The sequence below is a fragment of the Peromyscus leucopus genome, chromosome 9, assembly GCF_004664715.2.
Source record: "Peromyscus leucopus breed LL Stock chromosome 9, UCI_PerLeu_2.1, whole genome shotgun sequence".
Lineage (NCBI taxonomy): Eukaryota > Metazoa > Chordata > Mammalia > Rodentia > Cricetidae > Peromyscus > Peromyscus leucopus.
Window position 1 is genome coordinate 48,226,737 of NC_051070.1, and position 27,273 is coordinate 48,254,009.

The 27,273-nt window shown below is 41.5% G+C and overlaps 2 protein-coding genes across 5 annotated transcripts in view; one reads left to right on the plus strand and one right to left on the minus strand.

Moving 5' to 3' along the window:
- The window catches only part of Lcp1 (lymphocyte cytosolic protein 1), a 93,104-nt gene extending 91,360 nt beyond the window's left edge, over positions 1 to 1,744 (minus strand). The window contains exon 1 of one of the 2 annotated variants that reach the window (XM_028878161.2): positions 1,667 to 1,744. The gene's annotated coding sequence lies outside the window, so the exon portion shown is untranslated. The remainder of the gene's footprint in view (positions 1 to 1,666) is intronic. The other variant, XM_037208385.1, reaches the window with a different exon arrangement.
- Positions 1,745 to 1,881: 137 nt separating this feature from the next.
- Lrrc63 (leucine rich repeat containing 63) overlaps positions 1,882 to 27,273 on the plus strand; it is a 36,715-nt gene continuing 11,323 nt past the window's right edge. The window contains exons 1-8 of one of the 3 annotated variants that reach the window (XM_037208387.1): positions 1,882 to 2,299; positions 3,132 to 3,359; positions 6,400 to 7,083; positions 7,569 to 7,619; positions 8,874 to 9,034; positions 11,034 to 11,132; positions 19,550 to 19,686; positions 26,816 to 26,899. In XM_037208387.1, the coding sequence (XP_037064282.1) occupies positions 3,242 to 3,359; positions 6,400 to 7,083; positions 7,569 to 7,619; positions 8,874 to 9,034; positions 11,034 to 11,132; positions 19,550 to 19,686; positions 26,816 to 26,899 (1,334 nt within the window). In that variant the 5' untranslated portion in view covers positions 1,882 to 2,299; positions 3,132 to 3,241. Of the gene's footprint in view, positions 2,300 to 2,320; positions 2,611 to 3,131; positions 3,360 to 6,399; positions 7,084 to 7,568; positions 7,620 to 8,873; positions 9,035 to 11,033; positions 11,133 to 19,549; positions 19,687 to 26,815; positions 26,900 to 27,273 lie in introns of those variants that run through there. The other 2 variants (XM_037208388.1, XM_037208389.1) reach the window with 2 other exon arrangements.

The following is a 27,273-nucleotide window of genomic DNA, read 5'->3' on the forward strand; positions in this document are numbered from 1 at the left end:
GCCTTGGTGCTCTCCATGAACTTAGCTGCCTTCACACAATCCACCAACAGAGCACAAGCCGACAAGCTGAGGTTCTGCCAAGTGGCAAAGCTGAGGGGACAAGTCAGCTGGCCATCGGGTGAAGTGGAGCCTTCAAACCAAAGAGGGTGCAGCCTCATTTCCAGGAGACAAAACAGTATTTAAAACATCCCCCTCCCCCACCAAAAAAAAGTGAGTAGGAAGAGTGAGATGGCTGTACTTTCAAAATAACAAATAACAAATTAAATACAGGAAGTGCTAAAGTAATCCAAACTGAAGGAAATGTGGGCTTTCAAAAACCGCTCCTGCATATATACCATTCCCGTGGACAAACAGGCAGGATGTGGGAGAGGCGCGGACATGGGCGTAGGTGACAATCAACCCAGAGATTTAACTTTCATTACTATCTCATTTCCCTAAGTAGTTGGAGCTAGGTGGTAGTAATAGTTACAGAAGACAAAATGTTTACAACTTCGGAGGTTACATATTCAACTGTCCTAGGTTCTGTCCTGGTAGTTGCCAGAAGAAATCTGCAAGGAATGACAAAGCATTTTTTTTTTTCAAATTAACAAATGCACTTGCCTTGATTTTTGACTATGCAAAACTAAGCATACATTTGAGAAGCGGAGCATCAGTCAGCGAAACTGAATCCCAGCAGGTCTCAGCTTTTAAGAGTACAGAACCAGCTTCAGAGATTGGCCCACACATCTCTGTCCTTAAAAACAGAAACATCTCTGACGTTTACAAAATGTGCACAATGTACATTACTTGAGACAAACCTGGCCACCAGCTTTGCCTTTCTGTCTGCTTCTTGTCCTTCTTGTCAATCTGATGCAGACACAGGCAAAAGTGGACTAAATCCATGGTTTGGGGAGGGCGCCTAGTTTAGAACAAAGTAATCTACATGACAAAACCCCATGCTAACACAGGACAACGATTTGTACAGTATTACCCAGGCTCTTTTTTTGATTACAATTTTTTTCCCATTATTTCAAAATATACGCTCGCTCCTAAGGAGAAAAAGGAAGACTCGGTTAGTAAATGAATCTGGAAGTCTCTAATTTCCCAACGTGCTACTAAACTCCCCACGCCCTTACTTAAGAGGAAAAAGGTATAAGGGAGACGCCTGGAAGCAAGTGCCCCTCACTTCAATTCTCAGCTGGATTTTCCCATCTCTGAAGTAGGTTCTTTCCAGTTTGCGATCTCCAGTCTCTAGAGAAGCATGCACATACAGGCAAACACGCACAATATATCTAGCCCCGAACACGCAGATTCACTGACACCACGACAGAAACAGCATCAACACGGTAATTATAGCCAACCACTGTGACAGTGAGACCTGGGTATCCTTTAAAACACTCCTAAACCGCTGCCTAAAGCGCCCATTCCCCCACAACCCCACTCCCACCAGGAACTTTAAAGGCGCAGAAAGACAAAACAGGTTGCACCCAAGAGACAAGAAAGAAAGCAGAACGTGCGCTTTGGAGACGAGGGCTTGACTGCAAAATGAGCAACGGTGGCCAGTTGCCTAAAAATGTAGCGTTATTAGAAAATGCCAGTCCAGACTCCAGACACCCGGGTCATGTCATGGAGAAAAGTAAGTGAATAATAGTGGCCACTGTTTTTAAAGAGTAAGAAGAGTAATTACAATTGTCACCACAACCTTCCGGACAGCAGCTTGCACGTGGAGCCGCTCCTTCAGCTCCACCGCCTCAGCCTGCCGGCATCCTGCGCTGCCCGCTGCAGAAATTGGGGGCACTGGCCCCGGGCCTGCGGAGTCAGTGGGTGGAGCCAGTGGGCGGGTCGGTGGGCGTGACCTCGCGGGCACCGCCCCTCGTCCCTGGCGCGCCCAGCCCTCGTGCGCCTGCGCTTCCCACCCGCCTGTGGCAGACTCCTGGTTGGTCGGGCCAGGCTGTATTAACGCCTGGGATGCTGCTAATGGAGCAGCATCCTGCAGAAACCTCAAGACCTAACTGGAGACCTCACTAGCCGGTCACTGACAGCCAGGACTCCTCGGGGCAAAGGAGATGAATGTGGGAAAGCGGGTCTGTTTGATTGGAAGCAGGGTCCCGTAGGAGCCCGCCTCTGCAGGGCGGGGGAGGGGTTGTCTCCTCAGGAACTAGCGAAGGAAACTTGGGGCGAGCACGCGCTGCCAGCCCACAGCCCCGGAGCGAGCGCCGGCCTGCAGTTACCTTTTCGCGGGTAAACCGCTCCTCTGCACCGCTCCAGGGTTCTCCTGCCAGGCGGGCCGCGGGGCAGCTGGTGCCAGGCACTTTTTGAGGTTGCCCTGCAAACAAAGGCGCATTTGGGGGTGGGGTGGAGTGGGGGTGTGTGCATCTTGTGTCGTTATTTCAGTATTAACTGGGATTTCCCACCTTTTAAGGGACATCTCATTGTATTAAAGCCTATCTTATTTTTGGATTGCATAATTATGGACAAATTATGTCGGCTGAAAGTTAAAGCAAGTCGTTGTCATACAAGAAAACAGTTTGTGAGTGGTTAGATACTCTGGGACTTCGGAGGCTTTTACAACAGAAGGATCCTTCACATTTTCTTTTGACCTTCTAAGTCTATACTGATACTATTTGGGAGGTAGCGAATGAAATGTCTTGTTTACATTTGGGGGGGGGTCACCATTTACTGACCGAAAATTGCGTTGGCTAATTGAATTTCATATGCACACGGGAAATGTTAGCATGGTCCTGATTAATAATAGCATATGTTTTATTTATATTAATTATTAATCTAAACTTTTAAAAGAGCCTCTCCTCCCCATGTAGCCCAGACTGTTCCTTCAGCTCAGTCTTTCAAGTAAGTGTTGAGCTTACAAGTGCATTCCCCAACTTCTTGCTCATTAATCTGAAATTTTAAATAAGTTTGAGAGCTGGGAGTTTTGGCCCCAGGGGAGAGACCTTGCCTGGCATGAGGGAGACCGTAGCTTCAATATCCAGTACAGAAAGAAAGCATTGAACCTTCTGAGTACTCCTCTACCTCTCTTGAGCCGCATGCTTAAGCCTGTATTATAATATATGTAATTTTTAAAAACCATCAATGCTTCACAAATAAGTTTTGAATGATTATTCTCTTCCTCTCTTTCTCTTACTCGAACTCAGTATGGTACCAGCACAGGATGGTTTCTGTCAGGACATTTTCTAAGGGATAACCACTGCCTTTCGGCAACAGCTCATTCTCAGAAACTTCAGTTCCCACTTAACCAACAGCTATGAGAAGGGGAGATTGTTATTCCCTAAAGACACAGCAGCAGCACACCCTACTTCTTCGAAGACCGTTGCCTCCAAAGCTCCCTAAGTTGCCTTCATGTAAGAAGAAATTTCCTACAGGTATGTACAGATATGTATATTAACCTTGGTGTGTTTTTTCATAGAAATTCCTTGCTTTATATAATTCACAATAAAAACAGTTATTAATAACCATAACTTAAAATGTTTGTAGTGAGGTGACAACAACCGATGATTAATTCTATAGGTATGCTCATTGATGGGTCCTCATTGGCGGATGTGTTAAGTGTGAATTTACTTATTGCTAAAATGTATTTGAAACCTTCAAATCAGTAGCTCTTTTATGAATATTCATTGGAGTGTGTATTTAGGTAAACGAAAATACAAGTTATCTAACACACATGCACCCAGCTGGATGGAAGAGGTCTTCCTCTGCCTTTCTGTTTGAGCTCCCATAATATAAACAACTGCTCCTTTTCCAGTCTACTTAATTGCATGTTTCTTGAATTTTTGTGCCTCCGCCACCGCCTCCCATGATTTCTGTAAGTGGAGTGCTGAAGCCCAATCTAAGCACAAGAGAGTTGTGATGTGCTTAGCAGGGAGCACGTGTCAAATGAACTTCCCTGATGTGTGAGTGTTCTTGGCTGTGAGGTCCATGTTAACAAATCAAGAATACATTCTATGTGTTTAAAGATTTAATGTGTATTTAAATACCATGCCCCTAAAAGCAGAACATAGATAGAGCCACAGGATTATATGTTGAGTGGTGGATGAAAATGCCGACAGCAGAGACTTGAAGGAACCTTGGAGCTCGGTATAAGGAAATTGAGCATTTGTTAAGAGTTCACAAATAATGACGATTGGCTGTATTTCTTAAGCACAGTACTGGGGACTAGTGATAAAATAGTTAACAAAGCCAGACTCCGCTTATCTTCTTCTGTTAGTTTCTGTCAGGTATGATAGAGATAAAAATCGTGAGCAAATGTAAATTCGCCTTGTCATAAGTACCATAAGGATGAGCCAGTTTGGGCGCTGGAATGTAATTGGTGTTTTGGCTCTTTGGCTCTTTACTCTTTTGAGGGGCCTGCCACCTAGCTCCCAAATAATCACACACAGAGACTTATTCTTTATTATGAACACCCAGCCTTAGCTTGGCTTGTTTCCAGCCAGCTTTTCTTAAATTTCCCTGTCTGCCTTTTGCCTCTGGGCTTTTATCTTTCTCTATTTCTGTATACCTTTCTTTGCTTCTTACTCCATGGTTTGTTGTATAGCTGGGTGGCTGGCCCTTTCTTCTCTCATTCCTCTATCTTCTCTTTGCAGATTTCTCCTCCCAATAATTCTCTGTCTGCCAGCCCCATCTATCCTTTCTCCTGCCTTGCTATTGGCTGTTCAGCTCTTTATTAGACCAATTGGGTGTTTTAGACAGACAAAGTATCACAGCTTCACAAGAGTTAAGCAAGTCATAAAAGAATGCAACACATCCTTGTATCATTAAAACATGTTCTACAGCATAAACAAATGTAACACATGTTAAAATAATATTCCACAACAGTGGAGAGATGGTTAAGAGCACTGGCTGCTCTTCCCAGAGGATTAGGGTTCTATTCCCAGCACCCACATGGTGGCTCACAGTTCCCATGCTCCCTTCTGGTCCCTGCAGGCACGAGGCATGCACATCATGTAGGCAAAACCCTCACATACATTTTTTAAAAGTTAAAGATAAGCTGTTTTTATAATGTAACTTTATAATCCTATTACTCCTATATTTCTCTGTATTTCTCTATTAACTATTGTATTTATCGTAAGCAATATTTCTTCGTCTTTCCCTCCTGAATCTCCTCTACCATTTGACTTTATTGACTGTATTATTTTGATGCCAACATTTATATTGTGAGCTTTTTATAGTGTTAAATTTATTATATTTTTGATTGGTGCCTATTGAAGATGTGAAAAGCCACATATCCATTACCTCCAAATCCCACACAACCATTGTTGTGTCGTTTCCACACCATCCTTCCTGTGTTTCTGTAATGCCTTGTGTTCCTATATTTACAGCCTGCTCTATAAACACTGGAAAAGTAGGGATATAGTCCTTTAGAAAAGCTAAGATCATAGGCGAAGTGATACAATGAAGGACGCTGGTACATTTTTGCTGTTCTCTATCAGTAGAGGAGGTCCTTAGGTGTTAGGGGGATATCAGTTTCCCCTTCAGCAGACACTTCTAGGACTTCTCCACAAGTTTTCCCCGACACACACACGCACACCCAGTAGGTTTGAAATGGGAAATTTCATGCCCTTCTCCAGCCACCAAAAGGAGAGGGAGATTAAGGGAACAAGATGCAGTAGTGTTATCCACAGTCCCTCTCTCTGAATCAGATTATGTTTTAACATACAGAGAACAGACAGTTGAGATGCCAGAGAGAGAACTTACGTACTTTCCTACTGAAGTTCTGCCATAATGAATCTATTCCCTCCTCACTAGAATGTAATGTTAATCACCATTTATTGCATCAGTTGAGACAACAGAAAAATGACACTTGACGTTCTGTCCCATAGGAAAGTAGAGGTATATCTGATGGAGTGAGATGCCCAAGAAGTCGAGATCCGTGGGTTTCTGAGCCTAAGAGAGAAGAGTTCTTAGTAGAGAGATAAACATGCAACATCTTCTAGTCAATATCAGCTTGTCCCTATGTCTGAAAGATTGCTTTTATATTTTTACTTGGCATTAAAAAGAACTATTGATCCTTACTTTAAAAAAAAAATTCAGACGGGGAAAGCTAATGATGAAAGAACCATTTCATCAAAAATCACTTATCAATTTCTCCATCTATATTACCAGAGTTTGAGTGACAGCTGCCCCAAATCTCTCTTTATGTCTTGTACCTTTCCTCACGGCTTGTGTTCTTCCAAGAGCTGCTCTCCATCCTTTGTAAGTCCTTTGGCTGTTTTACTTCACAGTTGTTTGCCCAAAAATGTCTCCCCGTCAGCTTGACGGAAGTCTCGGTAGCTAAACAGGTCTGGGTTTTGAAGGTGAATGAGGTACGCAGTGAAAGACAGACGCTCAGCCTTCAGCAGCTTTGTTTGGACAGCTTGATACCTATGGGCTAATTTTACTCTTCCCCTCCCTGCTTCTCTTGTTTAGCTACCACCACTAGTGAAACTGAGCAGCCCCATATAAAACTCCCTCAGGATGAAAGCACTTTAGTGAAAAGCGACGAATGTGGTTCTCAGGCACAAAGACCTATCAGTATTCAAAGCCTCTGTCTCGATCATGAATTTAAGGCACTGCAAAGAGCGGTTAACATTTTACCACACCCACGCAGCTGGAAGATTCCACGTAGTGCTGTTGGTTCCATGTTCATTCCAAGTTGCCTGTCGGCATCTTCTCGAGTTTTTAGGAAAAAAATACGCAAAATGAAAAGAGCCAAAAGGAAGTCCAAGAAAAAGGACAAAAGAGAATCACTTTTCGTGGATAAATCATTTAACAACCTTTTAGTTCTTTCCAACCAGTTTACCAAGCCTGTACCCGATTCCTACTCTAGGCTTATAGCTACTAAAGTTAAGAGAACAAGTATTGATTCTCGCCCTGAACCAAAGACTCCGGACTATACTCAAGAGCTTCCTCTTCTGGGGGATGTAACCGAAACACTGCTCAGCCCTATACCCAGCGTTTCATCCACAGTACCTGAACCACAGTGGTCTGAACGGCCGCCACCCCGCACGGCAACATTAAAAAAGGTGGTACTGAAAATTACTGCTCTCCCGGCGTTCCATACTCTGCCGTCACCTGTTTTACCAAGAAGACCTCCAAGACAGATTGCAATAGGTAAATAAAACTGAAACATGGCCTGCCGCAGTGGTGCCATCAAGATGAAGGGAAGAGAAATTCAAGGAGATGGATGGCTCCCTCCCCTCTGGGTTTTCAGGGTAGAAGGAAGGAACCGCCTTTTAAATTGACATTAATTCCTCGGCTTAGAAGCAACAACAGACGTCCTAAACCGTATAAACATACTGGTGCCGACCTGGCTACTGGATCCAGATAGTATTAATGAGAGCTCATCAGGAAGTTCAGAAATCGTAAAGAGGGATCAGTGAGAAGGTGCTTGTAGTGCCTTAGGTGGGGCTAGAAGTCATCATGTGAGACTATACAGTAGTTTAGGGGGTGGCCTAGATGATTCCTGAACTCCTTCAGGAGGACAGGAAGTGCTGGTAGGTGCATCCTAGTCCATTAAGTGGTGAATAATTATAATGAAACCACCCTCAAAGATACCTAAAAGTTGTCCTTCTCCCCCCACCCCCTTTTTTATCTAGAAAATGCTGCAGAGAGTGCAAAGTTAGAAGCTACCAAACCACCTGAAAATGGTAAATGCTGGGTTTATACCATCCTTTTAGAAATTATAAGATTATTTTCTCTCGATACAAGTGTTTGTGTAGGTGTGTAATTCACACGTCTGTCCTACCTCATTTCCAGTTCCTTCGGCCACTTATTCAGCACTTGCTTCTTTGATGATGGACCAGATATTGTACGGATGTTGAGAATATGGAACCTGATGTGTTCCTAATCGAAACAGGGTTGTTAACATACAGTTATAAGAGTCAACTCTCACCGCATACCAGACCCCCTTCTGAGTGCCTAGACTTTAGTCATCTAGCAGAAACAAATGAAACCCATTTAAAGAAAGATTACCTTATTCTACTGCCAGAGGTGGTGGCAGACATCCGTCATCTCATCACTTAGTTAGGTGGAGGCAGGAAGATTCAAAGTTCAGTGCCAGCCTGGGCTACATAGTGAGCTCCATGCCAGGCTGGGCTATAAGACACTATCTAAAGTATTACCTTATTTTGGACCTCACATATATGTCCACCCACAATCTGATGGACATAGTATGTGGCAAATAATTTATCATTATCAAGCATGCAAAAGCAAAATGAATGAAAAGTAGCAGAAACAGTATTAGAGTTACCCAACAGATTTTAAATAAAGAGTTCTGGTCCTGTCCGTTATCAGGTAACCCTCTGTGGGATGATGCTCTTGTACACGGTAAAGATTTGTTACTTGAACTGGTTTGATAAAATGCTGATTGGATAGTAGTCAGGCAGGAAGTATAGGCAGGGTGAGCAGACTAGGAGAATTCTGGAAAGAGGAAGGGCAGAGTTGGGTTTGGTTCTTGGTTCAGTAACCTCTACAGTTAAACCTACCAAAAGGTACATAAAACAGCTGCCAAAGGCATTGGAAAGTAACATGTGCAGACATGACTCAGATGGCCCTAACCCCCCAACCTAAAGAAGCTTATGGGTGAGCAGGGTGGGTGAGCTGGGATAAAGCTGCAGCTCTATGTCTTAATTCACCCTCCTGCCACACCTCACTCTGGCCCTCCTCCAATGACCAGATTTCACTGCATTGCCTTGAACATGTTTCTCAAATTTTTGATTAGCTTTTACTTTGATGGATTCAGAGCAAGTACAGTCTGGGTGGATGAAGGATCTGAGGAATTGATTCCGGAAGACCTGGATAGCTAATTCTTTTGCTAACTCATTCTCGTGAGAGCACTCATATTGCTTAACCATCAAAGTCCTATTACACTGAAGTTTTATGTTTTGATTTGTTTTAATTAGCTTTCATTGGAACCATAAGAAAACTAGACACAGATGCCTATGTTTTACGAGGGGAAGGCTTTAAGACTATCGCAGCAACACGCTATGACACCATAATGGCGATGACCACCCTGGCCATAATAAATTGCCAGATATATGGAAGAAACGCACTTAGTCTTAAGGTATGCTAGATCTCTTTAATAGTAATGTCCTCTGGTGTTATCAGTTGTTTGTATCTTCAGTTTCCCAATATAGGTTAGCTTCTATTTGACTGAAGGAGTCTTCTCAGTTACAGCTGAGATTTCTCAGGAACACATGCAAGTTATACCTCTAAATTTACCTGTCCGAGTTTGTCTTCAGTTCACCAATAAAGTTGAAAAGGATGCTGAGAGCCAAAGAAATTATACTCTTTTTATTTCTTCATCCTTTAGCCTAATAAGTAGGATTGAGATTGTTCATGTTTTTAAGTTGCCAGAAGCTATAGACCTTGTGTCAAGTCTCACGTGAGGCTGGTTTGAACTGAACTCTTGTGCTGCTCAGCAAATGAATCACAGTAGCATTGATCGTCATTTATTAAGCACACACTGTGTTCCAAGCCTGTGCTCCTCCTACCACTAACATTCCGCGAAGTAGGCATTGGAATCTTCATTTCATAGATGCCAACGTGGAGGCTGCGGGAAAGTAGCTTGCACAGGATCTCACAGTGAGTAAGCAGAGTCGTGTTTGCACCCAGAGCTGTTTGCTTGTCTGAGACAGGGTCTCCTGCACTGACCGTGGAACTGAGGACGACTTCTGATCCTTATGCCTCCACCTCCTGAGTGCTGGGATTATAAGTAGGCTCCACCATGCTCCACTTACAGGGTGCTGGGAATGGAATCCAGGGCCCCATGCATGCTGAGCGAGCATTCGACCAAAACAAACTACATACCCAGTTGCCCAGAAGTCTTTGGCCTCGAAAATCTATATTTTTTTTAAAGAAGGGAAAAGGGAGAGGGGAGGAGAGGGAGAGAGAATGTTAATGAGTTGTAAAAGTGTTAGCCAGAGTGAAGTATGCATGTTTTTCATGTTAGTAAATGAGTTAATTTTTATCACCTCAACAGTCACCTTCCTACTCAGAAATTGCTCTAGTTGGCCAATGTAATGCATTATGTAGCCCTGGAAGGACATTTCATCAGCAAAGCATCCTGGTTTTGGAATGCCATGAGCTTATCAAGTTCTTTTTATTCTCAGCTGAAGAGCATGTCTTGAACAAGCATGGTGCTGTGTATGAAAAGGCAGAAGTGGTACATAATTGAGTAACTTAGCAACAATCCAGTCTAGAGCATTCACATACATACATACATCAATCGCCCACCCTCCCAAGAGCTTGGATTTCCGTCTCTGTTAGCAGTTTTTGCTTTTTCCTCCAATGAGGATTAAGTTTTGAGGATTTCAAGTCTCAGGATTTCAACAGGATGTTAATGTTTTAGGATCGTCATGTGATCTTTTGGACCTCATTGTTTGGGATTATGGCTTTTTGAATTATAATCATCACTGACAAAGGTCCTAGAGCTAATAAATAAGTTCAGCAAAATTACAGTCAATAAGATCAACATACAAAATCATAGACTGTGCTTCTATGCATAAGAAAAAGAAACTAGGGAAGTAGTTCATGGAAACAGATTACCCATAGAAAAATGAAAACATGCTCATCATCTCATAAAATAAAAATAATGCAGGCTGAGGCGATGGCTTCGTGGATAAAGCACCTGCATTCAAGCCTAGAGACCTGAGTTCGAATCCCTACCGCCCTCCTAAAGCTGAACATGTTAGCATGAGTATGGGCCGTGTGATCCTGGGAAGAAGTAAGAGAATCTTCAGAAGCTCGTGGCCAGATAGCCTTGTGTGTGGAGTGTAGAACAAATAGACCTTGTCTCAAGGTGGAAAGCAAAGATTCATACTCAAGGTTGTCCTTTGACTGCCACATGTGCCCTGTGCCTATACTCACACATGCACACACATATCCATCACACATACACACAAAGAACAGTATGATTTAAAACTAAATAGAGTTGTAATTTTCCTCTTAAGAGATCAGAAAAGTTTTGACAGTGCATCTTATAGCATTACTATTAGAAAATTAAACTGTTCCACATAGAATTTACTGTTAATAATATTTTGTTTTTTGTTACTCTCCTTTAGGGATTCTTTCTTCTGTACTGTCCAGACTTAACACCTCTGACTTTTCAATTGATATACCTTAATTTATCATTTAATGACCTCAACAAATTTCCTATGGAAGTGAGTCCATTTTTTTCCTTATCTATATTGCTATAATTTACTATTGTAAATAAAAATAGACATCTTATGATATCCTAAAGATATTATGAAACAAATTCATGTTGGACTGCATCTAAAAAGGCCTTACTTATTAGAAGTGAAGAAAGTGTAGCACATTTTTCTTTGGAAATTCAGTGACGTAAGCCCCAAATGCTTTATGTCTCAAATATGTTCTCATGGTTGTAAGTTGCATAAAAAAATAATTTATTCTTCTTTTAGTAACATTTAAAATGAACTTGTATGTGTGCTAATCAAAAAATTAAAAAGCCAAGTTAGTCTGGGTAGACTGGGGTGAACCAGTTTTGTCTGCACATGACAGGATCATCTCATGAACTCTCAGCAGCTGTAGTTGCCTGCACAAGAATGTACAAGATCAAACCAGTCAGCATTCTAGTGTGGACTGGGGAGGGGCTCAGGAGTCCCCACTCCAGTCTGAGAGTTGATGACTGCTGGGGGAGGGGCAAGTGTGCTCTTCTAAGTGTATGGCCTCTATGGACCTAGAGAGAACCAAATACCAAAAACCAAATGGTAGGTCAACCCATTCCAGTGCATGGCCTCATAACCATGACCATATGGGCAGTGCAAGTTACACTCAATTGTGTTCTTATTTCTCTCTGTCTTTAAAAAGTGAAACACACACACACACACACACACACACACACACACACACACACACACACACACGTGCATGCACAAAACCCCCACAAAATGGAAAGCCAAACATACAAGCAAAGGACCAATAAGACAAAAAATGCCCAGAGAAAAATGAGACCAAAAAGTCTACAAAAATACCATTGAGTTTGTTTTATGTTGGCCAAGTACTCCTAGAAATGAGGCATACCCCAAAGTGTGGTTAATATACCCAGTGAAATTCCCTTGAAGAAAACTATTTTTTCCTTTGCCAGCAGGTATCAGTTGCAGATAGCTTCTTGGTTAAGGGTGGAAGCCTGTGTTCACTTTCGCATCTTGGTACTGAGACCCTGTCTGGCTAGAACCTGTGCAGGTCTTCTGCGTGCAGCCAGTTTCTGTGGGTTCATATGTGCATCAGTCGTGCATATATGAACTTACATATTAGTGTCTGGAAGATGCTGTGTCCTTGGAATCATCCAGAATCTCTGGGTCTTACAATCTACCTCCTCTTCTGCATAGATCCCTGAGATCTGAGGGCTAGGGTTTCATGAAGACATCCCATTTTGGACTTAGTGCTCCAAAGTCTCTCACTCATATTACATAATTTTGGGTCTCTGTGTTAGTTCCCATCTACTGCAAGAAGAAACTTCTTTTTTGATGGCTGAGGGAGGCACTGATTTATGGCTACAGCAGAACATCATCATGAGTCATTTTATTGCTATGTTCCTTTAGCAGAATAGTAGTATTTGGTTTTCTCTAGGTCCATAGCCTGTCAGGTTCTTGGTCAGTTTATCAGTGTCAGGTATGGGTTCAATTTTAGAAGTGGACCATAAATCCAAGCGGAAAGTGGTTGTTTACTCCCATACCATTTATGCCACTATTACACCAGTATGTCTTTCAGGTAGGTCACTGTTGTAGGTCACAGTGTTTGTAGCTGGGTTGATGGTTACTTTTCTCCTCTGGTAGCATGCAGAGTACCTTCCAGCACCATGAATCCTAGTCAGTAGGAGTGAAGTTTCTAGTTAGGCATCAGCTTGACTTCTCCATGATCCATGAAACAAGTAAGTATTGTCTTCAACAGTAGTGCCATTAGGTTGTGGAAAGTAACTAATGCCCTTGGCCATAACTGTGATTTGGGGGAGGTATCTATGAGATCCCATTTGCCAGTGACTCAAAAAGATGTCACCTAATCCTGACACTGAAAGTTTTAGTTGGGGCATTAGCTCCCCCATTTATTTGATGAGTCCTCTTAGAGTCCTTCTATGTATGTATATATTTTAGGAAGCTTCTACAGTAATAAGTTTCACTGGTTTTTCAAATGATCTTTAGTGCCAGTTGTCCCTCCTCATATCCCCTCCACTACACTTCTCTTCCATCCCCTCCGTATTTAGTCCTCCTATCCTGGTTTCCTCCTTATCTCTTCATACTCTATTCTGTTTTCCTTTCCATGGCGTATCCCCTCCTCCCTGCTAGTCCCTTAATATGTACTTCACCTCTGGAGTTATTTGAATTGTAACATTCATATCAAAGACTCAAAACTAATATTTGCATATAAAAGAAAACATAGCAATAATTGTCTTTTTGTCTCTGGATGATTTTTTTCTAAGTCTGTTCATTTTACCTGCAAATTTCATATTTCTTAACAGCCAAATAATATTCCATTGTTTTCATTATTCATTCATCAGCTGATGGACATCCAGGCTTTTTCCAGTAGATGGCTATTATGAATAGAGCAGCAATGAACATGGATGAACAAATATCAGTACTAAGATGCAGAGTCTTTGGGGTGTATGTCCAAGAGTGGTATGGCTAGATCTTGAGGTATATCTATTCCCAGCTTCCTGAGAACAACCACACTGTGATTTCCATAGTGGCTGTACAAGTTTGTACTCCCACTAGCAATGGATGAGTGTTTGCTGTATTCCACGTGAGCTGTCATTTTTTTTAATCTTTGCCATTCTGACTGGTGTAAGATGAAATCTTGCATTTCCCTAGTGGGGTTCAGGTTATTGAACATTTTTGAAGTGTTTCTGAGCCTTTTGTGTTTCATGTTTTAAGTACTCTCTGTTTAGTTCTGCATCCTGTTTTTAAATTGGGTTATTTGTTTTCTTGATGTTCCCTTTTTTTAGTTCTTTATATATTGTAGATACTACTATTGTATGTATAATTGATGAAGAGCTTTTCCTATTCTTTAGATTTCCTCTTTGTCCCAGTGGTGGTATCCTTTGCCGTACAGAAGCTATTCAGCTTCATGAAGTCCCATTTATTAATGTTTGGTCTTAGTACTATTCTATCAGTGTCCAGTTCAGAAAGTCCTATACTGTGCCAATGAGTTCGAGTCTATTCCCTTCTTTCTCTTCCATCAGACTTAGGGTATCTGGTCTTATGTTGTAGTCCTTGATCCATTTGGAGTTGGATTTTGTGCAGAGTGATGGACACGGATCTGTTTGCAGCCATTCAGTTTGACCAGCTTTATTTGTTAAAGATGCTGCTTTTTCTCCAGTGTGTTCTTGTTTCTTTGTCAAAAATCAGGTGGCCATAGGTGTGTAGGCTCATGTCAGGATATTCAACTCAATTCCATTGGTCAGTGTGTCTGTTTTTATGCCATCACCATGATATTTTCATTAGTATAGCTCTGTAGTACAACTTGAAATCTGGGATGGTGATTCCTCCAATAGTTCTTTTATTATTCAGAATTGTTTTACTGTCCTGGGTTTTTTGTGTTTCTCTATGAAGTTGAGGATTTGTTTTTAATTTCTCTGAAGAATGGTGTTGGAATTTTGATGGGGAATGAATTGAATCTGTAGATTGCCTTCAGTAGGATGGCAGTCTTCATGATATTAATCTAATTAATTAATTAATCTACCAATCCGTGAGCATTGGAAGATCTTTCCATCTTCTGTAGTCTTGTTTAATTTCTTTCTTCAACATCTTAAAGTTTTTATCATACAAATCTTTTACTTGCTTGGTTAGAGTTATCCCAGGATATTTTTTGAGGCTATTTTGAAAGGTACTAATTTCCTGATTTCTTTCTCAGTTTGTCATGTGTATGTAGAAAAGCTACTGATTTTTGTGTGTTAATTTTGTATCTTGTTGCTTTACTGAAAGTGTTTATCAGTTGTAGAAGTTTCTTGGTAGAGTTCTTAGGGTCTTTTATGCATAAAACCATATCATCTGCAAATAAAGACATTTGACCTCTTACTTTCCTATTTGTATTCCTTGATGTCCTTCAATTGTCTTATTGTTCAAGCTAAGAGACTTCAAGTACTATATTGAATAAATATGGAGAGAGTGGCTAACCTTGCCTTATTTCTGATTTAGTGGAAATGCATTGTGTTTGTCTCAATTTGGGTTGATATTGGCTGTGACTTCTGGTGAAGGCAAATTTTCTTGGCTGTTAAAGTTTGTGTTTATATATCAGGGACTAGGCATCTGGAGTTGTACTTGAGGTATTTTTTGGTGTTGCCATCTGGTCTTGTCTTTGTTGGGTGAGTGTTATGTTCTTGGGTTGCTGTTCCCATCTGTGGATCCTAGGCAAGTGTGGTGGTTGTGGGTTCCCTGGTAGGGAGTGCTTTGTGGGTCAGTGTATGCCAGAAGAGAATGGAGACAGACTAAGAAGTAATGCTGAGAGGAGCTTGGGGAAGAGCTAGGGAGACCTTAGGTTTTCACCAAGAGGCAGAGTCCCCAGGGAATGAAGATGGGGGAGGAGGGATCCTGCCAGCAGGCTATTACAGGACTTAGAGAAAGACCAGAGGGATCTTATTGGAGGACAGGAAGGGTAACGAAAATTGTCTTCATGATTCCCAGTCTAGTTTGGCCATTGGGGATCCCTGGTAGAAAGAGTTTCTGGGGATTGGCATTTGACAAAAGGGATGGAGATGGGTTAGAAAGGAAGGCTGAGAGGGTCGGTGGGAAAGAGTTAAGTTGGGCCTCTGCCACGAGTCCCCAGAGAATCAAAGCAACTAATTCTTAATCAAGAAGTCAAGGAAGAATCAAAGGGGAAATTAGAGAATTTTGAAGGTGAATGACAGTGAAAACAGGGGGTCAACCTTTATTTGATGCATCTAGAACAGTGCTCAGGGGAAAACACACAGCTGTAAGTGCCTGTTTTAAGAAACAAGTATCTCACCTGGTGGTGGTGGTGCACACCTTTGATCCCAGCACTTGGAAGGCAGAATCAGGTGGATTTCTGTGAGTTCGAGGCCAGCCTGGTCTACAGAGTGAGTTCTAGGACAGCCAGGGGTGCACAGAGCAAAAAACAAACAAACAAGAAAACAAATAAAAAAAAAAAAAGAAAAGAAAGAAGTATCTCATAGCAACAAAATAACCTTCCAACTTAAGGCATTAAAAAAAGAACTAAACCTTAAAGAGAATAAGGAAGGTAATAATAAAAATTAGTATAGGAATTATAGAGCAGGAAATCAATAGATATAAAGCAAAAAATTGCAAGAGTTACTACTTTGAAAAGACCAACAAAATGACAAGGATTCTATAGAAAGACACCCCCCCCCCCAAATACAGAAGTTTCAAGCTCCCAAAATCAAGAATGAAAGGTCACTATTGATTTTACAGAAACACCAAAAAATAGTTTAGATTTTTTTTTTTTTTTTTGGTTTTTCAAGACAGGGTTTCTCTGTAGCTTTGGAGCCTGTCCTGGACTAGCTCTATAGACCAGACTGACCTTGAACTCACAGAGATCCACCTGCCTCTGCTTCCTGATTGCTGGGATTACAGATGTGCGCCACCACCACCCAGCAATAGTTTAGATTTTTAAATAACTATTTCAACCAATTTAACAACTTAGATGAAATGAATATAGTTCTATAAACACATATAAGCAGACTAAAACTGGAAAATATGAATGATTTATAACGAGATTTAACAATAATTTTAAACTTCCCACAAAGAAATGTTTCAGTCTAGATGATTTAATGGGTGAATTATATCAAATTAATGATGAAGAATTAAACCAGTCTTTCACAAACCCAACAAATAGAAGAGGAGAAAGCATTTCTCATTTCAAACCATCTCCAATTGCAGGTGATATAAGTATAATAAGACATACAATAAAATACAATTATAGTGTATAAGTATTTTCTGAAAGGTTGCAATGTATAAAGTTAATACAGAAAAAAGTCAATTGCATTTTAATATGCCATCAATATACAATCTTGATAAGAAAATTGAGAAAGCAGTTTCATTTAAAATCACGTGAATAAGAATGAAATATTTAGGAATACTTTCAACCAAAGCACCATACCTACACTGAAATTTCAGTAGGAAAAAAATTAAATAAGACGTGTATAGATGGACAAACATCCCAGGCTCACTGGTCTGAAGGTTTGATATTTTTTAAATGATAATAGTTTCAAATTAATCTACAGATTAGTTCAGTTTTACATTTTCATATAAAAAAATTGATGGGCATGAAATTTTTAAGAGATTGTAGTGAAGTCACCTGAGTGTGACAGCCGACTAAGGTGAATCCTGGAGATACTTCCTTTCTCCCTCATCTTTGCCTGATGGTCTTATATGAAAATATGAGTTAATAAAAATGTAGGACTTTTCTCAGATTGAAACACTCCATCCTGCAGGGAAGCTCTTAAACCAGAAACAAACAAAGCAAACTCAAAATAGCTTCAGGAAGTCCCTGAAACTAACTAGATTCAATACCTCACTACCCGCCTCCCCCAAGAATAAACAGCAAAGAATGCTGGGAGTTACCATCAGAGGAACAAAGCTGAAGAGAAGGCTCTGAGCTAGCCCAGCTGCCTAGAAGAAGCAGAGGCTGACTGAGCTGCCAGAAGAAGTTTGGACCAACTGAATCACTTGGAAAGGACACTCTCCAACCTGTTGAGCTGCTTACAGGTTGTACAGTGTGTGTCAGGTTCCCAGCATTGTGAGCTGTCACCTGTGCTAGGGTGGGCGTTGGTGATACAGCTGTCTCTGAGTCATTTCCACCTCTGTAAGTGACCCCCGATATAACTCACTGGACTTCCGTGGTATCCAGACTTGGGTCTGTTGTAGGCTCCCTGTCTGGGATGTGTGGGTTGTCTCTCCAGGAGAAGTCTTGTCACACAACAGTGTGTGTTCATGTGTCTGTGTCTGTGTGTGCATGTGAACGTGCATGTGGGTATCCATGGAGGCCAGGAGAGGACACTGGATCCCGTGTAGTTACAGGCAGCTGTGAGCCACCCAACTTGGATGCAAGGATCAGAACTCCAGTCCCCTTCAACAGCCATAAGTGCTCTTAACCTCTGAGCCTTCTTGACAGCACTCCAAGGATAATTCTTGAGTCAGGGACATATGAGCACAGTAGTTTTACTGTCTCAACACACCATCCTGTTAACTCCAACCTTTTGTTTTGAGGGCTTTGTTCTTTTAGTTCATGTTATTCCAATTAATTCATAAATTAAAACACCACATAGCTAATGTAAGGAAGCCTCTGAAACTCTATGCATTGCAGCGAAAGCCTGTACAGTTAGAAGGGCCATTCTGAAAGCAAGGAACTCCACTTTCGCTACCAATTGCATTTTTTGTTTGTTTTGTTTTTTGTTTTTCAAGACAGGGTTTCTCTGTGTAGTTTTGGTGCCTTTCCTGGATCTCACTCTGTAGACCAGGCTAGCCTCGAACTCACAGAGATCCGCCTGGCCCTGCCTCCCAAGTGCTGGGACTAAAGGCGTGTGCTACCAATACCCAGCCTACCAATTGCATTTTTATTGGCTTCTCCACCACACATTCACACACTCCCGAAAGAAAAACCAGGCCCTATCAGCCATCCTACCTACCAGGACCACAGGGAGTCTGAGTTGGAACTCAGGTCACTGCATCATTCAGCTCTCATCAGAGAAGATTCTTCTTGCAAAATACATGGCAATTGATGCAGAGACTCTCAACTGGTCATGTGCAGAGAGGGTAAGAGACTCAGAAGTGCTCAGCCCTAAACGAGGGATGCTTATTGCACCTCTCACCCTAAGGCTCAGAAGTCTATGTAGAAGACGGGGTCAGGAAGGTTGTAAGAGTTGGAGGTGGTGGATGGCTTCGCGGGAGAAGTGTTTTCCAGCAAGAGCAGCGCAGATGCACAGAGGACCTCACGGAAATCCCGAAAGCATGCATAAGACCTGTGCAAACCCAAGCCAAGCAAAATTCCAGCATGGAGAAGGGAGGTGGGCACAAAGTCCCACCCCTAGCTGAGGCAATTGGTATTTGATAATTGAGGGAAAGGTAATTCTCATTAATGGTGTGGCCCCAGGTAGGTCAATCACACTCCACAGAGTCTTCATACCCCAGAGTAATTGTCCAACATAAACTAGACTCAGTGGTTGGGGTCTGGGGGATGGGAGGGCATGTGCTTATGAAATTGCATGGGTAGGGAGGTGGAAGCGGGCCGGATCTGAGAGGAGTTGGAGAAGGAAGGTGAACGTGATAAAAATTCATTGTACGAAATCCTCAAAGAATTAATAAAAACCATTATTTAAAAGGAACAATGATGGCAGTTGAAATTAGAAAAACAGAGCTTTATCGCCTCCTTCATGACTCAGGTGTCCTGACTCCCCCTTACTCAGCACCCAGTGTTACCCTGCTTTGCTCTTTTTTCTAGAAGTGTTTACTGAGACACACGCCATGAGCCAACATGTTTTTCTATACTGATCTTACTGTATTGGTTTAAAGCATTTACGGAATTACACACGTGAGAGTTTGTAAACTTTTCATTCAATTAACATTTGTTTTTCTTTTCTATCCCCTAGATATTTTGTCTTAAAAATCTACAAGTACTGAAACTGAGAAATAATCCTATCAGAGAAATTCCTTCTGAAATCCAACAGCTGAAATTACTTAGGATTTTCTCCATTGCCTTTAATCTTATTAGAGAACTTCCTTTGGGGTAAGGTTGATCGTCTGAGGTGCACACAGAAGGAAATGATTTGTATTTATTTTATTCAGTTATAAATTATTTAGTAAGGTCTCAGTTTCCCTTTTGAAAGTAGCTAGAAGCCTTTTGATTAAACATTCTCATTCTGTTACAAATAGCAGATTCACTTTTTAGTATGGTATTAAAAATAATTCTCCCAGTTCCACAGGGCACTTAGTGTAGCTCTAGTAAATACACATCTGAAGACCAGCAGTTCAGGTGAGATCCCTCTGCCTACCTGTTGACAGTGCTTTGGATATGGAAAACACTGCACTCAGAATTAGGAGCTTAAGATTTTGGTTTAAAGCTGAGGATGATGACCTGGGGATCTATAGAAAGTAGTGTGACTATTATGGACCTCAGTGTTCTAGTCTGTAACCTATGGAGATTGGGCTATATGATGGCTAAGAGCCTTTCCATTCTAATAAGAATGCTGACATTTGCCAGGTGGGGGTGGCACACGCCTTTAATCCCAGCACTCGGGAGGCAGAGCCAGTCAGATCTCTGTGAGTTTGAGTCCAGCCTGGGCTACAGAGCAAGTTCCAGGACAGGCTCCAAAAGCTACACTGAGAAACCCTGTCTCAAAAAAAACAAAAAAGAAAAAAGAAAGAAAAGAAAAAATGCTGACATTTGAGTATAGAAAGCTGGACCTCTCACATATGAGCTACAGTTTAACTCCTAAGAAAAATTTTAAACTAAAACTTCAACCAAAATAAGATACTTTTTCCAATTAAGAGTTTAGCAAACTAAATGTAGTAAGTTAAGGGTGTGTGCATGTGTTCCTGTTTGTGTATGTAAACGTGAATACACATAACTAGGTATATACACATAACTGTACACATTCATGTGCATGTACAGCACCTGAATAAGAATTCATAACAGATAATCTGTAATCATAATTACATACTTTAAATAGTCCTGTCACTGAAAATGTGATAGTCCCTAAAGGAACTAAAATTTAATTGTAATTAAAGAGTCAGCTTTTTTCATTGTTATACACTGGCCAAATTACATAAACTGTTAGTTACAGTAAAATGCTCCAGGTGCTTTAAACATACTAAGATTTCCAAAACAAAGTGCTATATTTTTATTCAATATAATTGAATGTTCGTGTTTATCAAAGACAGATCAACAGCATATTGCACTCAAAAGGAAAAACGTAGAAGGACAATCTTGTTGATAGCAAAGAAAATACAGAGCAGTCTCCGACATAAACGGAAATGTTTGTTAAGTGAAACTCCTTAGGAAAGAATTGTCAGACCTCTCGCTTGCCTAGCCAAAGAGATGTGATGCATTGTGGCAGGCTGAAGAAGCATTACCTGCAACCAAGTAAAATGCAGTGACCCAAATAAGCCTAGAACATGCTTGAGTTGGCTCTGCCTCCAGATACATTCCCTGCTTTGGTTGTTATTGTCTGCAGTGGTCACACAGATGTGCAGCCGGTGGACATTACACTTTAATTCTTGTGCTTTGGCAGATGTTAATAGACACCCACTATGCACTGCTGGGGCTCCAGGCCTGTCGGGAAGACAGACAAGTGAATATATATAATATAATTAGCAACATAAAATTGTGGAGATGTCCACTGTAAGCTCTGTGGACAGGAAAGGATAACATGTAACCCATGCTGCAGGTTCAGAGTCACTCCCTGGAAGAGAGGAGACCTAACCCATTGCAGCTTTTGAGTTGGCTCCATCTCAGGGGTCAAGCAAAGGATGGTCGTTCCATGAATGGGATAGATGTTTCTTGAATGAACAGAGTTCCAAAGCATCATATATAATGTAGGTTAGGAAATACAAACTGTTTGCTAAATTTTGCAACCTACAGGGTAGAGCCAACTGTTGAGAAACGAGCCTGGAGTGATACATGGGTCCTTGTGGGGTGAGGTGAGGAATGAATACTTCACACAGTGACTGGCCATCGTGGGGCTTTCTACGGGACAGTGGTGGAGCCAAACTCTCTTTTAGGTCACACATGGGCCATTGGGAAGAATGGGTATGTGAGGGGGGGAACAGAGTTCTAGGTGACCAACTGGGGACTGTCAGAGTAGTTAGGGTAAGAGAGGAAGAAAAGCTGAGCTAGGGCAATGGCGTGAACGCCGCCACATCTCGTACTGGTAAGACACAGCAAACATAAGGAAAAGAAGCGTCTGGGTTGAAAAGTCGGAGTAGGGGCGGGGGAAAAGGCTCAGTGCCTAAGAGCACATAGTGCTCATCCAGTGCCATGTCCCATGTAGGGTGGCTCACAGCTCCAGCAGCTCCAGCTCCAGGGAACCAAAGACCTGCTTCTGGCCTCCCATGGCATCCACATGCACATGTACATACACAGAAATAAAATATCCCGAAACGTCATATCATGCACTGATAGGTAGCTAAGAGGAACTTACAGAGACCAAGGTGAAGGGAACACTCGGTCTATACAAAGGCAGCCAGATGTGTCTGGGAAGACAGTGAGTAGATCCTTTCCTAGGAGGAGGATGTCGAGGACAACAGAGAAGAACAGTCAGAAGGAAGCTGAATGGTCAGAGCAAGAGCCACTAAGGGAGTTTGTGGCCAGCGTGGGCTACATGAGACCCTGTCTCAAAAAATGAAGTAGATTGTCCTTTTCTGTTATGACTTGTTTACATTTTTACTTATGGTTTTTATATACTAATGTTACTTGGGTGACTAAGTTTTTCTAAAAACATGGTGGGGCTCCTTCACTGTATTTTCCCATTCCTAGCTAGATCTTTCAAGTTACATTAGATCCATGTGCCACCGTTGAAAAGGCATAGTACTCCCCAAGGCCAGCTCTTTACCATAGATGCTGAGCATTTTGGCAAGTCACTCATAGCCTTGATGTCATTTTCTATTGGAAAGGCCAGGCAAAGTGCCCTTGATTTCAAGAACACTACGAAAATCAAGGGAAAATATCTTGTAAATTGTCTTGTAAGTTCGTCCAGTTATTTCTAAAGCCTGTTCTTTGGATCTACATTTCTACAATGAAAGAAAACACCCAGATCTTGGAGGTCCCCCCCCACCCCTTTTATTGAAAATAGAATTTTTTTCTCATGTAATGTATCCTAATTAGGGTTTCCCATCCCTGGACTCCTCCCTTGCCCTCCTCGCCTCCCCTCCCATTTGGACACACTCCCTCTCCGTCTCTCATTATAAACAGGCTTCTAAAGGGTAATAATAAAATATAATAAGATAAAACAAAAATGAACACATTGGAATTGGACAAAACAAAGAGAAGGAAAGAGCCCAAGATAATGTACAAGAAACTGCGAGGCCCACTCATTCACTCACTCAGGAATCTCATAAAAACATTACGTTGGAAGCTGTAATTTATGCAAAAGACATGGTACAGCCCCGAGCAGCTCAGTCTCTGTGAGCGTCACTCATGTTGATTTACAAGGTCTTGTTTCACTGATATCCTCCATTTCCCATGGCTCTTACCTCCCCCCCCCCTTTTCTGCTGGGTTCCCTGAGCCCCGAGGGGAGCAACGTAATAGAGACGTCCTGTTTAGGGCTGAGTGTTCTGGGGTTTCTCATGCTCTGCATATTGTCTGGCTGTAGATCTCTGTATTTGTTCTCATCTGCAGCTGGAGGAAGCTTCTCTGATGATGGCTGAGCAAGATACTGATCTATGAGTAGAGAGGAATATCATTAGGAGTCATTTTATTGCTATGTTCTTTTAGTAGAACAGTAGTATTTGTCTTTACCCCAGGTCCCTGGGCCATCTGGTCTCAGGTTCTTGGTCACCCAAGTAGTGTTGGGTATGGGTTCCATCTCCTGGAGTGGACCTTAAGTCAAATCAGTTATTGGTTGGTGACTCCCACAAGCTTTGTGTCTCTGTTTCACTAACATATCTTGCAGGCAGACATCATTGGGGAATTGAGACCATTGATGTTGAGAGCTATTGATGAGCAGTGTCTGCTGATTGTCGACTGTGGTTAACTCTTTAGGTTGGAGTTTACCTTCTAGCCTTCTGTAGGACAGGATTTGTAGACAGATATTACTTAAATTTGGTTTTATCATGGAATGTCCTACTTTCTCCATCTATTGTGATTGACAGTTTTGTTGGATATAGTAGTCTGGGGCTAGCATCTATGGTCTCTTAGAGTCTGCAGCACATCTGTCCAAGCCCTTCTGCCTTTTAGAGTCTCCATTGAGAAGTCAGGTGTTTTTCTAATAGGTCTGCCCTTACATATTACTTGGTCTTTTTCCCTTGCAGCTTTTAATATTCTCTTTGTTCTGTATATTCAAGTGTTTTGATTATTATGTGTCAAGGGGACTTTATTTTCTGGTTCAGTGTATTTAGTATCCTTTATGCTTCATGTACTTTGATAGGCACCTCCTCATTTAGGTTAGGAAATTTTTCATCTGTGATTTTGTTGAAAATATTTTCTGAGTCTTTGATCGGCATTTCTTCTCCTTCCTCTATTCTTATTATTCTTAGATTTGGTCTTTTCATAGTGTACCAGATTTCCTGGATGTTTTTTTAGATTTAATATTTTCTTCGACAAGTATATTCATTTCTTCTATTGTGTCTTCAACACCTGAGAGTATCTCTTCCATCTTTTGTATTCTGTTGGTGATGCTTGCCTCTGAGGTTCCTGTTCGAGTTCCCTAAATTTTCATCCCCACATTTCCCTCAGTTTAGGTTTTCTTTATTGATTCTGTTTTCACGTCCAGATCTTGACCTGTTTTATTCATTTCCTTCTACCCTTTGTGTTTTCATAGATTTTTTTTAAAGATATTTATTCATTCTCCTTCTCAAAGGATATTTTAAGTACTTTTCCTTAAAATATGTTGCAACAATCGGGGCCTGCTATGGTAGGGTTGCTGAGCCTGATGGAGACAGATTGTTCTGGCTGTTACTAATTGTGTGTTTTGTTTTGTTTTTTTTGGTTTTTTGTTTTTTTGTTTTTTTGGGTTTTTTTTTTGGTTTTTTTCGAGACAGGGTTTCTCTGTGTAGCTTTGCGCCTTTTCTGGAGCTCACTTGGTAGCCCAGGCTGGCCTCGAACTCACAGAGATCCGCCTGCCTCTGCCTCCCAAGTGCTGGGATTAAAGGCGTGCGCTACCACGCCCGGCAACTAATTGTGTTTTTATACTGACATCTAGACTTTGGGGCTTGTGAAGATTGTAACTCTAGGTGCTGGTACCTGGTCTTGTCTTTCCCACCACCCTTGGTTTCTGTTGCCCTCTCTGGCTCTTAGGAGAGTGTGGTGGCTGTGTGTTGCCTGGTAGGAAATTCTGCTGGGATCCTGATGGATGTGGCCACTGGGGGTTCCAGGTAAAATCTGTTTCTAGGAATTGGGAGCTGACACTTACAAATGGGGATGGGCTGGGGAGGTCCACAGCAGGGGAAAAAAGCAGGGTACTCTACCAGGATTTGCTTAGTTCTCTGGGAATGGAGTCAGAGAGTGAGGAAAGGTCACAACAGATGGTCTTCTACAGAGCTGGGAATGAGACTGGGAGATTGGATTTGGAGGATCAGAGGGAGAGTGAAGATCTGTAGTCAGCCTACCTGCTTCCTGACCAGACTAGCTTGTGGGTTCCCAGGGAGTGCAACCTAGAGTTGGTGGCTGGGATATTGGGATAAGTGAGGGGAAGGAAGTTTGAAGGGGATGAACTGTGATCCACTGGAAGCGAAGCAGAGAGGAAATCCCTGAGGCAAAGAAGCAAAATATGATCTTGAGTTGAAAAAACAGAGCAGATAGCATCAACATTTTATTTACAGAGATGAAAAAGGAATTGGTGCTGACCACTGAATTGACAAGGGTTACCTTACATTCCCTAATCAATGTCACCAGTTTCTCAGAGAAAGAATTTAGATTAACTGGGGTTCATTCATTTCTGATTTACTCAGTGAGACATTGGATAGATAGAAGTAGAAGGTGGAATTCCTGGTCTCCAGATCCTCATAGTTGTGCAATGGGACAGGGGCCAAGCGAGGTGAACGGACACACAGAAGTGTCAGTTCCTCCAGTTGAAAAGATTTGGAAAGCGCACTGTGCAGGGACAACATCTGGGTTAAGATTTCAAACGTGAGAAGACAAAGACCAGTCAAGTTTGGGCAGATGCTGCATGGGATTTAGATACTTGTAGCAAATAAATGGTGCATCACAGGGAAGTATGGGATGGGAAGTGACAGGTAAGCTACGAAAGTAATCAAGGGCAGGATCATGAAGATCTCCATCTCCCATGCTGGAATAGTGGGAAGTTAGTAAAATCCTGTGTTCATAATGCTTTAGCTAAAAGACCATGCAAGTAATATTTCAGGTCATTTATGTACGAAGAGGCAGCTTTTGAGAACAGTACATATAGAATGGGGAGGGGGTTACCAGGGACAGTGATCAGTATCATACTTAGCTGTTCAATTCCAGTCTTTAAGAAATGATTTGTTTGCATCCCCCAGGAGACAGACTCATGGTGCTATAGTTGTTGTATGCTATAGAGCCATTCCATCCTTCAGTTCTTACTTTGGGCACTTAACTTGATGGGACAAAAAAGTCAAGGGTGTTTCACTAGGAAAGTCTTCATACAGTTGGGTTGAGCCATGTCCCTCCAAAGCCCAGGTCCACATAAAATCTCAGAATGTGACCTTATTTTAAATTATAGTATGCAAATGAATTTTTCTTTCAAATTAAATGGGATCATTCTGAATAAGGGTGGGCCCTATATAGCCTGTGTCATTGGAAGAAGACCCTGTGAAGTCAGAGACAAATGCTGCTATAAGCCAGGGAAGGTAACCCTGGGGAGCTAGGAGAGGGAAGCCTCCAGAAGGACCTCATTCCTCCCGCAGCTGGAGTTCTGCTGCTTCTGGCTAGCCAGATGTCAGGCAGGAAACTAACATGGAAACCAAGAAAAACCTTCAGATGACAAAAAACTCTTAGCTGTCTTTTGTTAAGTGAGGCTTTTCCCACTCCAATATCTCCAAGCAATCTTCATGGACAGAGGAATCATTTTTAGAGGTGTTCATGGAGTGTATACTACCCATAATGAAAAGAAGTCAAAGTAACTCTCAGCGTCTTAGGAAAATGTTTAATTTCTAGATGTTTTAATTTCCAGTGACAAGGCATAGTCATTACTACAACTAACTATTCTTTCTATTTAAGGTTATTTTGCCTGTATTATCTTGAGGAACTTGATGTTTCCTACAATGAAATTCATAATATTCCAAATGAAATCCGGAAACTCAGGTATTTGCAAAGTAGTAGATACATAGAAAATTATCTGCCCCACTAAGAATGTTTTGGTAATGATAGTGATGAAGAACTTAGTCTTTTTGTTTTAGTCACAGAATATCTAGTGTATAGTGTCTGCAAAATACATTCCCAATGATTTTTTAAAGTAAAATATGGTGATCTTTTAATAGAGTAACAAACTATTTTTGTCAACTTTTTGTTGTGGGTATATATAGCTCTTATACATTTCAATTTATACATATATATATAATATGTATTCAATATATACATGTGTTTATATAATGTATATATAGTCAAATTCTTTTACAAATAAATAAAAGTCCTGAATTCATCCATGTCCTATTTTTTGTTTTTGAGACAAGGACTGA